Raw genomic sequence first — 15,063 nt, forward strand, 5'->3', positions numbered from 1 at the left:
CCGTTGAATCAGACATGAGGACCATTTGGATGTCTTTGGCCAACTTATTGTTGTTGCTCAGTCTGGTTGTATGTATGGACTCATCACAAGGCAATTTTCTAAAGGACTATGTAAATGTAGACCAGTACATGGGCTGAGCTCTTTTGTGTCATTCAAATGAACTTTTGATTGGTCTCTATCTTGAGTTCTTGGTCTGTACAGGCAACAAGTATAAAAAACAGCGAATCCATGTCTGTGTAAGTGGCTTGTGTACAATGCCTGGATGATTGATTCAATTTAATTTGGAGCAGCAAGCTTATTTAATTAGCGGAGCTTATCTGCTCATTATATTCTCCACACAAAGGTAGTCGCATATCTGCAGCTGGATCACTGCTGTCTTATTGGTTTATTTATATATATTAAAGGTGCAATCTGGAATTCAAACCAACACCAAAGCGGTCTCCCCACCCTATTTTTGGGTGGGGCTGGAGAAATGTTACCACTCTCAATTTCACAGACAGAGCTATGGATGCAAGGACTGACCCATCCATGAGGTCAAAATTATAGTTTTAACCATGTTTTGAAGCTATAAAGTGTTTGTTTACAATTGCATTGTTAACAAACAATGGAGTAAAACAAGCTTATATTTGGGGTTCTGATGGGAAAAGACAGTTAAACTAAGCTCATGAGGCATTTATAAGTTACATTCTTAAAAAATCAATGACTGCGTTTACATGCACACCATAATCCGATTAAGGTCAATAATCGTATTATTGGAATATTCTGATTAAGGTGTTTACATGCGCTGTAGCAACTGGAGTATTCCATTTACATGTTAATTGGCATATTCCGATTCGGTGGGAGGGACAATAGTTGTTACTATTTTACACTTACGTTAGTGTTGGTAGCTTGGTTGCGGTCGTTGAGCAGGCGTTAACCCACAGTTAAATCATAATGCTTGTTTCCAACATAGTCCTCCGTTATTGTGTTCTCCTACTTGCGCTTTTGAACCACAATTTAACTACAACACTCCCGCTGATCCACTTTGTCCTCAACATTGGAAGACAAGAGCGAGAAGAAATGGCGAACGAGTGTATCTTGCTGTCCCTAGCAACAACACAACGATTGCATGCTCGAGGAGAATCGAGCATGCGGAGACGTAACTGAACAGGCGTATGCCAGGGGTCTTAATCGGAATATTGCCGAATCGGTCCTTAAGCGGATTCGGTACGCATTTCCATAACACTTGCCCAATCGGAATATTGACCATAAGCCGCCCAGATTGACACTTTAAGTACATGAGGTATTGTATACATACTATATACACAATAATAATAATAATAATAATAATAATAATAATAATAATACACAGACACAGACACACATACTAGTGGTGTCATTTGCAGTATATAAAGTATTATAAGAATATGAAACAAAATATATTATAAATATATTACAAATCATAAAACATTGTAAGATTTTTTTACCCAGTTGCCACTCCATGATAAACTGTAATGATGGAAAGGTCATTTAGTAGTGAAGGGGGAGACATCAATTCTGCCCCTCTTCTTGAGCTCCCTTCCCGCGATGGGCCAAAATGGACACGCTCTGATCTCTTACTTTGATGTGTACTTCTGTAAATACTGAATTGTCATTTGACTGGTACTGATAAGATGACGTCTGATTGATTCTCCTTTGTAAACAGCTCTTGATTTGATTAGAAGACGGGTATAAAACAGAATGTTTAAGAACATATACACTACATTCGTTCTCTTTGTTTTCTGGTCTGTGGTCCCAGCTGTTGCCCATGACGACTGTATCCTGGCCATGTGGTCGGGTCCCCCTCCGTCTCTCCCTCTCTACCTCTCTATCTGTCATTTACCATGAGGGTAGAATGGAACATTTCTCTATGATGTATTTTCACCAGTATACCGTGGCAGTAAACTGGCCTTCTACAAAGAAATTATTTGTTCTCCTTTTTTTCATGAATTAACAATAATGGCAACCTGGAGGAAGAGTATTTTATAAGTAGCATCATGTAAAAATTATGTCCTTGGATAAAACCTAATCAAGACAAAACATATTTCAAGTTTCAAGTTTATTGTTACGTCACATTCACTAGTGTAACAGAGTAAAATTCATTAGGCTTCAGTTCCTGACATTGCATTGCAGCACATGACATACGGCATAATAATTCAAGCATAATTCAAGATTAAAAACTATCAGTGGTACAGGACATACGTGACAAAAAATAATAGGCATAATATAAGATAAGGTGGCAATAATACAGGTAAGACAAGACAGGATACACTAGTGGTGCCACTAGTGATAATAGAGAGTTCAGTTGTAAAGTGGCTTTGAGCTTAAGGTTACTGTAGTTTGTGTACATGGTGTGAGCTAGGGGAAGATAGTCAATTGTCTACAGTGGGTCTGATCACCTGGGGGAAGTAGCTGTTTGTTAGCCTTTGAGTTTTGGCCCTGAGGCTCCAGAAGAGGCCTCACCCCTTGGACAGTTCGACCAGGCTGTGGTTGGGATCTTTGATCCTCCGGGCTTCGCTAACACACCGTTTGTCGTGATGCGCTTGGCTGTCCACACCACCCTCTGAGTCGCTTTGGGCAGTGCAGTTGCCATGCCAGGCAGTGATGCACCCAGTCAATATACTCTCGGTTGTGCCTCTGTAGAAGGCCCGCAGGGTCTTTGACCCCATGCGAAACTTCTTTAACCACCTGAGGTATAAGAGGCGCTGCTGTTTGGTATGCACGTCCCAGGTGAGGATATCAGAGATATGGACGCCAAGGAACATAAAACTGCTGACCCACTCTTGTTCCCGACCATTCCTCCTGAAGTCCACCACCAGCTCCTTGGTCTTCTCAGTGTTGAGAGAGAGGTTGTTCTCCTGGCTGTACTGAGCTAGGCGGTCGACCTCTCTCCTGTAGGCCGTCTCGTCGTTGTCGGTGATCAGGCCAATGACTGTTGTGTCATCAGCTAATTTACTAAATCACTGAGGTTACACAGTCGTGGGTGTACAGGGAGTAGAGGAGGGGACACAAGACGCAGCCTTGGGGGGCACCTGTGTTAAGGGTTAGAGGGGCGGAGATCTTAGAGCCCATTCTCACCACCTGGCGTCGGTCCGACAGGAAGTCGAGGATCCAGTCGCATAGGCCAGGGTTACGGCCTAGGTCTCTGAGCTTGGTGTCGAGCCTGGAGGGGACAATGGTGTTGAATACTGAACTGTAGTCTACGAACAGCATCCTCACCTTGGAGTTCCTGTTGTCCAGTTCGGGTGATAGCGAGTCACAGACCAGCTCTTTGACCAGCTTCTCACAGCATTTGCTTACTTCAGAAGTGAGAGCAACAGGGAGATAGTCATTTAGGCAAGTTACCTTGTTCTTTTTTGGGGCAGGGACAACAATGGCTGACTTGGCTGACTTGAAGCTGGCCATGGCGCTTTGCGTATGTTGACGCCCCTGAGGCGTAGAAGCTATTCAGCTAATCCGGGAGAGAGCCAGCTATGTTAGCTGCGCAGTTAGTTCTCCCTTTGAGGTCTGAAATTGTATGCAGCCCTTGCCACATGTTGCATGACTCATTGCTGCATAGCTGCGACTCTTTCACTATATTCCCATTTGGCTGTCTTAATCTCTCTGCAGAGGTCATAGCGGGCTTTCTTGTCATTAGTTATGTCACCGGATTTGAAGGCAGAGTCTCTCTCTCTAAGTGCAGCCCTTACTAATAATCCACGGCTTCTGTCTTCATGGACATTTCATATATTTATGACACATATATGTGTTTAATAAATATATTGTTCTACAAACTATGGCACATCAAACTCACAATTGTTAATCTGTAAATAAATGATGTTTTCACTGTTTTACTGTCCGTATCTGAGTCATTTGTAATTGCATAACTGCCGGTATTTCACTGTTCTTTTTTTTAATACAAATAACATTGTTGAATAAATAACTTTTAACTTTCATACTGTAGGTGTCATATCATTGCTGTAGCCTTGGACAGTTCTTGATGTATGACGTTCACGATCTTTAGGCTACACATTTTGCTGTAGCTCCTATGTATGCTTGCTTGAGCTCCACCTACAACAAGCTTGAATCATTTCCCATTAACAAACAAAAGCATGACAATAAATAGTACAATCCAGGCCCTATCCTCCCCTAGAACATAACGAATTCCGTTAGTTCATAGAATATTGACTTGCAAACATTGATTTTACTGTAGCCAAAGTGTTGCATATTTTAGAGAAATGTAATCACGAAAATAAATGGATGTATTCATTTATGCATTTTAAATAATTGTTAGGCTTTAGGAGTTGCCTAACCAGTGTGATATTGAGGCTACTGGTATATTAAGGAGTGAGCTTAGAGGCATTTGTAAATACGTATGGTCTAACCCTATGACAACTGCAGCATAACATGGCAAAGATTTGTAGGCTAACATTAGACAGATCACAGAACTGTGACGAACATCTCTGCTGAGTTAAGTGAGGCAATCAGGATGATGAGGGTTAAGTAATTATAATGAAGTAAAAGATGGGCAACAAATTACAATAGGGTCAGAGTGGGGGAAGCTGAGTGCATTTGTAATCAACTGTGTTGTCACAGTCATCATTTGCTGTCCTTTCGAGGTGATCATCACAGCGCGCACCCAGCCTACATCACACCAGTATTTCGAAATGTAGGCTTATTATATTTGTTTTTCTCAGACCATCATTTTGCTCTGTCTATTTGAACCATCATTTTGTCGACCTGTTTGTGTATGTACAGTATGTTACAGTAGTCTACAGGTATGTGTGTCTGATTGATAAAGGCACAATGTCCATGGAGACAGACAAAATCGTCCTGATTGCAGACATTTGGAACACTTTTGTGAGTAACTCGATTGCTTGTTGTAAGCCAGGAGACAAAATCTATATTTGTTTTGATGGTTTGCATGGTGGGGCATAGAGCCGATGGATTTGTCTGTGGACTGTGTTCTGTTTTTTTTGTTTCTTTCTTTTTACAGTGTACAGTTACACCAGTGATGTCTGTTAATGTTATATGTAAGCTTCATAATTCTTATGATTCCTAAGACCTGACTAAACACAAGCAGTTCATTATTTCTTGCATGGTATTGATCTAATTATTGTTACTGTTATTGTTAATGTCAAGAAATGTAGGTCACCAGGCGTCCATCTGGGTACTTTGGTTAGTAATGAGGGCCTGAGGCTTCTAGTGTTAAGGAGATTTTTGTGTGTGTGCATGGGCCTCCACATCAGTGACAATTTAGACATCAGGCAAAACAATTAGACATCAGGCAAAACAAAAAAACACGATGAGACCTGGCATGAGCTCAACAGACCACATTGTCCAACTGCCCACACACCCACACACACACACACACACACACACACACACACACACACACACACACACACACACACACACACACACACACACACACACATACACACAAACACTCTGACACACATGCATTGCATTCACCACGAATCGTATATGCAGGGCTACTATGTCATCCCCAGGAGGATCGCAAGCACACCATCTTCAGACAGGGCTGTCTGGCACACCTCTGAAGCTGCTTAATCATTGGCAGCAAATAAGCTAAGTGTAACTAATGTGATAAACAGACAGGTCTGACTCTGGAGGATAAGAGGAAAGCAGAGCCTAAAGATTCTGTCTCTAGCCTCACCACATTGCGCACCACATTGCTTAATAGTTAATTTAGAAAGCAAACCAGAAATTGCCTAAAATGTACAAAGCAATGCTTAGATTTTCTAAAAATGACCGGTCACAAAGTCAGTTAAAAATTCTAGTCATATCACACAAAAATACTTCAACATGGACGGGATTTGGATCATAGGAAGGCCATTTTAAACTACTCAGTGTAGCCCAATGTGGTTTGTCTGCACTTGGGACGTTTTCACATATGCATTTGGTATCTTTGTGTGATTTCCTGGGAGCTATTGTGATCGTTGTGCATATTGAGATAGCTTATGCGTAGTGCTGTTTTGTTCCTTCACTAACGCCAGTCCCAAGCTCTCCTACTGTGTCCAATTTCCATTAGATTCAACTTCTTCTTGGTCCTTAGTTACCAGAGAATTCCACAAAGTTTGTTTTGCTTTTTACCAGATGCACATTCTATGGTAGTGTCCCAATAGTCTGACCAAAGCCCAAATGCCCAATAAAGCATTTCCCCCATTACTGGTGTTGTAATTTTAATATTTGTTATTGTATTACTGGGATGATCTGGGATTCAAACAACAATAAAGCGGTCAATTTGCACAAATGTAACCACGCTCAAATGCATAGATGGAGATATGGACTGACCATCCATGAGATCAAAATGATAATTTAGTAGAATTAGTCATTCAGTAATTCAGTAGACCGCGGTGCTAGACCACTGGACCACCCCAGGCCACCGAAATGATCATTTTAAATGTGAAAATACAGTGTTTGTTTACAATATGTAAGCTTGTGTTTTGGATTCTGATAGGGTAGCTCATGAGGCATTTCTAATTTATTCCAGAAGTCCAGAAATGAATGTCAAATTCCAGATTGCCCATTTAAATTCCCTTTTTGGGATACAAAGACAAACAGATTACGTAAGATGTTTAACTAAATGTGGTCGATTCTATAGATACTATACTCAAGGTTTCCTAATCAGAATTTTTGTTCTGTAATTTTCAAGTTCATTTAAATCCGAAAGTGATGCCAATATGTCTATTTTTAAAACTTTTTTTTATTAGAACGCATGATGGATATAGGATTTCAGTATTTCACACTGATGTTATAGGGGTAGTGGTGGTCTAGTGGGTGAGTTGGACTTGTGATTGGAAGGTTGTGAGTTCAAATCCCGCCTGAAACCACACCACTACTAGTGTGCCCTTGAGTAAGGCACTTAGCCCTCAGTTACTCCAGGGGGAATGTCCCTGTAATTCGTAATTGTAAATCGCTTTGGATTAAAAGCGTCTGCTAAATGGCAAAATTATTATTAATTAAAATTATTATGTTTTCATTAGCCCTGTGTTTTAGACAGCTGGGTTCTCAGAGATCTCACAGTAGGTTTAATGGTAGCCCCGCCCCCATTTCCCTGTTTTTAATCCTGCAGATGAACATCATCTCCGGGGGTTTCTACGACGGACTACTGCTGTACTCCCACGCCTTGAACGAGACCATGTCTGCATCCGGTGGCAAACCAGTGGGGAAGACCGTGACCAGGAGGATGTGGAACCGTACCTTCTACGGTCAGTCCAGGAACTAGCACCATATTTTTATTTTATTTTTTATTTAACCTTTATTTATACAGGTAAAAACACATTGAGCCCCAAGGGCTCATTTTCAAGTGTGACCTGTTCACAGGCATACAACAACAACATCCACCACAAACAAATACAATACAAAACCTGGCCTACTAAACTAAAACTACATTGTCTAAAACTAAAACTAGTCTAAAACAGTCTAAGATAGTCTAAAACTAAACTAAAACTACAAAACCTAAAACTAGACTGCTAAAGAGCTAGGGACAGGGAGGGGTCAGCAATGGGCAAAAGGGAGGGTCAACTCAATTGCAAGAACAAATCATAGACTCGCACTGTATGTCTCTCAGCAAGAGCTTGAAACTGGAAAGAGGGATCAGATGAGACAGTTTCAGACTCTGCTGTAAAATAATTCCAAGAGGAAGGGGCTGCAAAGGAAATGACTGGAAGTCTCATCTTACGGTTGCATGCTACAGTAGATAAACTCATGATCTGATTATGTTAAAAGCATGATCAGTGATATGAGTGCATACGCAGTAGCCCTTTGAGGAATTGCAACAGTGTGGTTTGAACAGAGGTTCAAATCACAACAAAGCATCCCTGTTTTCCCTGCATACTGTTTTCCTGTTGAGAGAGAGAAGGGATGGGAAGAAGCGTGCTTACAAGCTGACTGCATGTGTCCTGGGTTTTGAAAGGTTTCTTATTAACTGACGCCAGTCTTAAGATCGCTTACTGTGTCCAATTTTGATTAAATTAGATTGAACAAGGGTTTTTTGCTTGGTCCTTACATTTATCCCGGACCATGCCTGATATGGTTCCAGAGATACTATGTGGATACATTAATACATATGTGTGTGGTTCTGCTTCTTTGAAATGTCCCCACATGTACATTTCAAGCCTGCAAACTGCGACACTTTAAATGAATGTGCAATAACACTATGTGCAATATGACAACCCTAGTCGTTTTATCTGTACAGTATAGTATAGTGGATAGTGTACATATCCTTTATTTATGTAAACCAGCTCCTTTCCCTTCTTGTTTTTTTAGTTTTTTTTCTTCTTTCCTAGCACCAGGGGAGCCACCCCTCCCAAATTTCGTTGTTTGGTACCTGTACTATAGCAATGACAATAAAGACCATTCATTCATTCATTCATTCATCAGCAGCCCTTTGTCAGGAGTGCCAGCCAGGATTGTAAAACCTGAGTTGTGTCCAGGTGGTATGAATCACCACAGTGTTCTCTCTCCTGCACTAGCAGTGCACTCTGTCTGGCGACATCTGTGAACTGTGTTTTGTCACACGGGCACTTTGTAATAGGTTGTGCTTTCCTGTGGTATCACATGCCAACTCACTGGATTAACTCTGAGCCACAATGGCATGCTGCTGGCCCCTACCTCTGAGGAGGGGGTCCTGTAAACAAAAACTACATTTTAGACTCTCAGAGATGGAATGTTTTTTCTGCTGTGTTTGTCTAAAGAGTGCCTCAGATGATTAGTTATTAAATCCTTTGTGGCAGAGTGAAAGAGCCAGCACGATACCTTTACAATCCTGACCATTTAGAAACGATGACCCAAGCAAGGGCCACCATAAAAATACCCAGCTCTGCAAGACAATCATTGATTTTTCAGTTGAATGGGGTTCTTTCAGCTCTCTGAAGTGATTGTGATTGTGTTCTGCAATTGGATTTGCAGTTCATAGATACCAATGTATGTTAATGTCACATGTTAGCATGTGGTTATATAGTTGTTAACTGTGGACAAAGTGTCGCCTTACCTTAAATACATATCTCCTCAGAGCATTCCATGGAATATGGAATGACTAAATAATAATGACTAAATAATTAAATTAAGATTATATAATGATTAAAGCACTTTGAGCTGCAACGTTTGCAGGAAAAGCGCATTACAAATAAAGTTATTATTATTATTATTATTATTATTATTATTATTATTATTATTATTATTATTATTATTATTTGAAAATGGAAAAGATTGATCAGTGGACTATGGTTGTGTCTTTTGGCTTTTTGGAGACTTAAGCAGATGTTTCCTCTCTGTGTTCCTTCAAGCTCTTGGAAAAGAAACAAAAAATGTCAGCGTTGTGAAACATGTTATTAAACAGTCCTCCGCATCTCTGCTGGCAGTTGGTGTTTGCGGAAGTCAATACATTTTTGGGTTTAGAAAAAAACTGTTTCCTGAATGCTGCAGATGAATGTGTCACTCTAATCCATTAAAGTGTATTTTATTGTGGCAGGTTCATTAACAGAAGTATTTTCTTGTCCAATAATATGGGGTTATCATTTGGGCTGTGTCAATACATTGGCATATTTTTGTTTCCTGAAATCAATTTAACTAATTGAAATATCTTAGTAAGATGCCAGCCTGTTATCTTGTGGTTGACAACCAATAGAACCTGACAAGATTAATTGAGTTGTGGTGCAAACAACAACAATTGGTCACCCCTCAATTTATTTGGTAAACAGCTGAGGGATGGGGCTGGAGAAATGTAACCACTCTTAAATTGATAGACAGAGCTATGGGTGCAAGGCAATAGTTTTAATGTTTTGAAGCTGTACAGTCTCTGTATACAATTGCATTGTTTACAAACAATGGTGTAATACAAGCTTATATTTTGGGTTATGATGACAGTTGAACTAAATTCACGAGGCATGTATAATACATATTCTTAAAAAATAAATTGCTGTATACAGTGGGATAAATAAGTATTCAACACATCAACATTTTTTTAATTCAACATATGTCCATTACAGCTATTCACATGACATGTGACATGTAGACCAGACATTGGTATTAACACTCCAATGCATAAAAGACGTTATGTGCTATAAAGGGGAATGACACACACGTTCATAACAGAAGGTGTGTTTACCAAGGCTCATGCATTTCACAAGTGTTTGACATTACTAATGCTGGGCAAACAGGATGGGGGTGTCAAATCCTGTGGCAAGCTGTTATCGCCTCTTCTGTCCCACAAGGGCCAGCAGTGTCTGTTTATTGGGACTGAGAGAATGTGTTTGTGTTTGTTAGTGGGGAATGGCTGTTGATATGAAGTTTGTTTGGGTGGGTGAGGTGGGATGGAGGACATGATTGTTGATCTGAAGTTAGTTTGGCTGGGTGGGGCGTGGGGGGCTCAAGGTTGTTGATCTGATATGTGTTTGGATGGTCAGGACAAGGTTTCATGTAAGACCACAGGTGACAATGAGGAGATTCACACTAAGTGAGAGGTAACCATGAGATTGGAGTGACGTGTTTGTCATATTTGGAGGATTGTTTGTTCGGCTCTCCATCCCTCTTTTACATCGCATATCAACTTACATTTTTATTCCACCCATCTGTCCTCCATTAAGGCCTCCTCTTTCATCCCCTTGGCCGATCGACCATCCTCCCCTCCTAAATGATTATGAGCTGGACTACAGCACACAAACAGTAGAGATCAGGGGAGGTTGGTGGAGGTACACTTTGTAGACAATGGTAGAGCATTACTCGCTGCCATTTAACATGTTAAATCCATAATATGAGTTCTTCAGTATCGTACTCTGGCATTCAACGAATTTGACCAAAAACACAAATCTTGTATCCTTTACTATTCGTTGTGTTAGTAAAAATTGCACTCAATAAATTGGTTGGAAAAAGTTATCCTCCCACATGCAAGATTATTTCATTTGACCGGGCATGGGGAGCTGCAGTTCATTTGCATTTAATGCTGAACACACAAACAGCCTGTGGAGAACATGACTGAAACAGAGGCATTCTAGAATGCCTTTAGATTAAAATTGGAGTGATATTTTCAGCACAAAACTTAAAAGACATGTTTTGCGGACCCCAGAAACCTCCAGTCATGTGAAAAAAGAGGACACCCCATGGAATATTTTGTTGTAATGCATGGGCTGAGAATGAGTAATATGCACAGTAGCTAACCCAGTTCAAAAAAGGAAATGTTTGAATCAATTCAATGCAGACTATATTTGTATTGTGTAATCATTTACTTATTAACATAACAAGGTTGTGTTTTAAGAAATGAAAACCCTAACCGTCACCCTAAAAGTAATTAAGTAAAAGTAATTATATTTTCACAGTGTCCTCTTTGTTTAAAGTAGATTTTTACAGTGGTTGTGATGTATTATTGCTTATTCCAGATTTGTAGGAGCTTCAGTGTCTCCCGCGCTTTTCAATCAGTTCATATTTTGTAGACTTATTTCACCATATCTACGTATGAAGAAAGGCTGTCTCGTTCTTCTTCTCATTATTTCCAGCTCTAACACTTCACTCATCCAAGTTCTATCATCTCTTCTCCCACAAAATCGGCCCCCTCCCCCTCTTTATCAACCTTCCTAGGCCAAGTTTTTTGCTTTCCCCTTTCCTCTACTTCCCAGTCTCCTGTACCAAAAATATTCATTTCTCTTCCAAGTCTTTATCAATGTACATCTGTCATCTTTTGCCTCTCACGACATACTGTTTCTCTATCCCCACTTCAAAACCGTTTTCCCTCTCTTTCTCTACCTCATAACTTTGTCTCCCTTAACCTTTCAATTATTAGCAAAAGCATGGCTATCCTGTCTTTTTCCTCCTATCCATACCACTGAGAGCACTCATTCTTATTTTACCCCCCCTCCAGTTCAATGCACTGTCCATCTCTTGTCATCTTTTCCTTTCTACTTCTGTCATTGTCACAAATTCTGCCAAACGTTGTCTTCCTCCACCTATTTCCTCCTCTTAGCACAATGCATCTCCCTGGATCCTCCAATTCTGTCTTTCATTTGCTACAGAAAGCTCTCGTTCCTCTTCTCCCCGTCATAGAAAAAATAAAGAAAAGGAAATCCCTAAAATAGGGGTGAAATCTAATCAGGTGAAACCAGATCCAATGTGACCAGTTTCAACAGGAACCATCTACGTCAATCTCTGTCTGACACCGGCCTCAACCTCTATCTCTCTCTGTCCATCTGCCTCTACCCCCTCCCTTCCCCTCTTTTATCCTCTCACCCCCCCCCCCCCCCCCCCCACTATCTATCAACTCTCTATCCTTTTTTCTGTCTCTGTCTCGTTCTGTGCAATGACCGCTGGTCATGTAAGCAGCTCTTCTGGCCCAGGTATGGGCTGGGTCTGGCTGAAAATGAGTGAAGCCGCATGGCTCTCTCTGTGTTCTCCACTACTGTAATGTGAAAAATAAAATTGCTTTGTTGATTGAGAATTTCAACTTTGCTTTGAGCGTCACCCAAGTATGCTCTCTTACAAAAGTCAACCCAAGCTATTCGGGAATTACTACCGTTCTGTCATTAGAATGTTATATAGTCGTGGCCAGTTCTGTTTGCTGTTTCTTCAAGAATAAGTAATAAGAATTTCAATAATTATCTGTCATTTTAGTGTGTAAGCAATTTTAAACTAACATCAGCCAAATATGACACCTAGGTTTTTAGGCTGGCGCTTGGTGTTAAGTGGTAATGATTTTAAGTATGCAGACAGTTCTCATTTGTATCTTTCTATCTTTCTGAGTTGTGTGTACATAGGAAAAACTGGTTAATTGGCTGTGCGTACATAGGGAAAACTGGTTAATTGGCTGTGCGTACATTGGGAAAACTGGTTAATTGGCTGTGCGTACATGGGGAAAACTGGTTAATTGGCTGTTGTAAAGCTGACTCCAGAGCACCTGCTCTCAAGGCCTCACAACACCTGTGGCTGTTAATCACATTATTTATTCTGGATGCATACACATACACGTACACAAAACACATCTCTTTCATTCTATAGAAATGGAAACGGCACTTTGACATATTATCCACTTTTTGCTGCAATCTTAAATACAGTAGGCAAAAATAATTAATGGAGTTCATGAATGCTCGTGGTTTATAAAGCAATTCATTGACATTTGGATGCTTATGCAAAGTGTAAGCCAACAATGGATGAGATTCATCAGATGTGTCTTAACCCCACATAATGGGCTTCTTAAAGTCTGCAATTGTTGACAGCAGCCTGTATGTCGCCAAATACTGAGAAGGAGTGTGCTGGCTAAATTACAGCATTTGATGTTGCAGAAAGGTTTGCACAATGTTCACACAATGAGTTCAGCAATGCGAACATTTGATTTTCAGCTGAGCACTGAGGTTTCTACTTTGTCAACCACCAAGCAGCTAACCAGATAACAGGGTTTGAATTTGTAATGTATTTTGTACTTTGTACGTATGTTCTCCAGCGCCTAAATATCTTTTGTATATCCAGGAGGCCGTTTTTTCATGATCCATGATCAGACCAGGTGGCAAGGACTTTTTCTTTTGTCAATGTGCTAATATCCTGTCAGATTTTCAATAGTGTGAGGTCATCAGGCCTTGAAAAAGATTTGAAGAGTGGTGGCCATCTTGTCACAATGGCATAAGATGCAGTGTGACATTGTGCTGGCTATGATTTTTTATTTATTTTTACATCTTTAGAGAAAAGTAATGGATTAAATTAGAGGGGCATCTTTATAGTCAGACCAATAACCACAGTGTGGAAAGGATGTGGGTAGAGAACAAACAGTATGAACAAAATAACAAACTAGATAATGGATATTTTGCAGCAGAATACTGACTGGCATGTCTAGTTAAGACTCAGTGCACAGTAGTTTCTTAGACTGGATGATGTAAGATGGTGAGCCAACGTCATAAGAACATTTTGAGAAAAGGAGATGGATATGTTTTGCTGTAGGCCTATATTATATGAACTGATATACAACGAGAGTGACATGGAGAGTGGTGGCTGGTATAGATCAGATAAATAGTCAGAGTCAGAAGGAGGAGGTGGAGATGGATGGATCAGGTTACAGCTGCTTTTATCTCTAGCTTCTGTTCCATTAACTAGGCCTAATGGACAGTCATCACAAGATGGGTGGGATTGGGAATGTGTCTGTCTACCCCTTTTCATCATCCCAGTTCAGTCCAGGAAAAGCACAGCTAAATGATGTATGAAATCTATGGAAAAAAATGACATTTTTTTACATTACATTTTTGGCATTTAGCAGACACCTTTACCCAAAGCGCCTTCCAACAAATTAATTTGTCTAACTAAGTGAATCATCTATCCAACAGTCATCAAAAGAAAAGGTCATCTATGCTAGGGTCAGAGGCCATTGGCAATCAAAAATGCAAGAGGAAGGAAGACCTTCTTTTTTTTAGAGGGGACGGAGAGGTTTCAGGAGGGACACTTACGGTGTAGCCTGAAGAGATGGGTCTTCAGTCTACGGTGGAAGATAGGGACTAACAGCAGTCCTGACAGCAGAGGGAAACTCGTTCCACCAGCGGGGTACAAGGTAGCGTGACTGCTGCATCAAGGCAGGAGATGACCAGTGTCCTCTGGTGAGGAATGGACGTATCCTCCTGATCTTGTAGAGGAAGAATTGTGATATTCGCCAAGTGATTGTCGAGGATCACCCCAAGGTTCTTGGCTGTCTGGGAGGAGGTCACCATAGAGTTCTCTGTGTCATGTTAAGGTTGAGCTTGAGGTGGTGGGATGACATCCAAGCAGAAATGTCTGCAAGACACGCAGAGATACATGTTGCCACCAGTGAGTCAGAGGGAGGGGGGGGGAAAGACAGGAAGAGTGTCGTCTGCGTAGCAGTGGTAGGAAAAACCATGTGAGGAGGAACTGCTGCATCCCCATAGAGGCAGTGGTCACAGATGACCAGCAGAGGTGGAAGAGCGGAGTGAACAGGGAGGGGATTGTAACCCATTCATACTGAACCCTAATAACAGCTAGTATTAGAAAGAGAAACGAACCCTGGCTCTGATTGCTAGTACATTGTTCGAATACCACCTGTGGTTCCCTTTGTTG

General features: G+C 40.8%; 1 protein-coding gene across 1 annotated transcript in view; it reads left to right on the forward strand.

The window, feature by feature from the left end:
• The window catches only part of npr1b (natriuretic peptide receptor 1b), a gene marked incomplete at both ends in the record, with an annotated part of 65,689 nt that overhangs the window by 25,475 nt on the left and 25,151 nt on the right, over positions 1-15,063 (forward strand). The window contains one exon of the mRNA XM_080541252.1: positions 7,097-7,232. Within this exon, the coding sequence (XP_080397378.1) occupies positions 7,097-7,232 (136 nt within the window). The remainder of the gene's footprint in view (positions 1-7,096; positions 7,233-15,063) is intronic.

Source organism: Nansenia antarctica, assembly GCF_963989245.1.
Source record: "Nansenia antarctica genome assembly, chromosome: 10".
NCBI classification, from domain to species: domain Eukaryota; kingdom Metazoa; phylum Chordata; class Actinopteri; order Argentiniformes; family Microstomatidae; genus Nansenia; species Nansenia antarctica.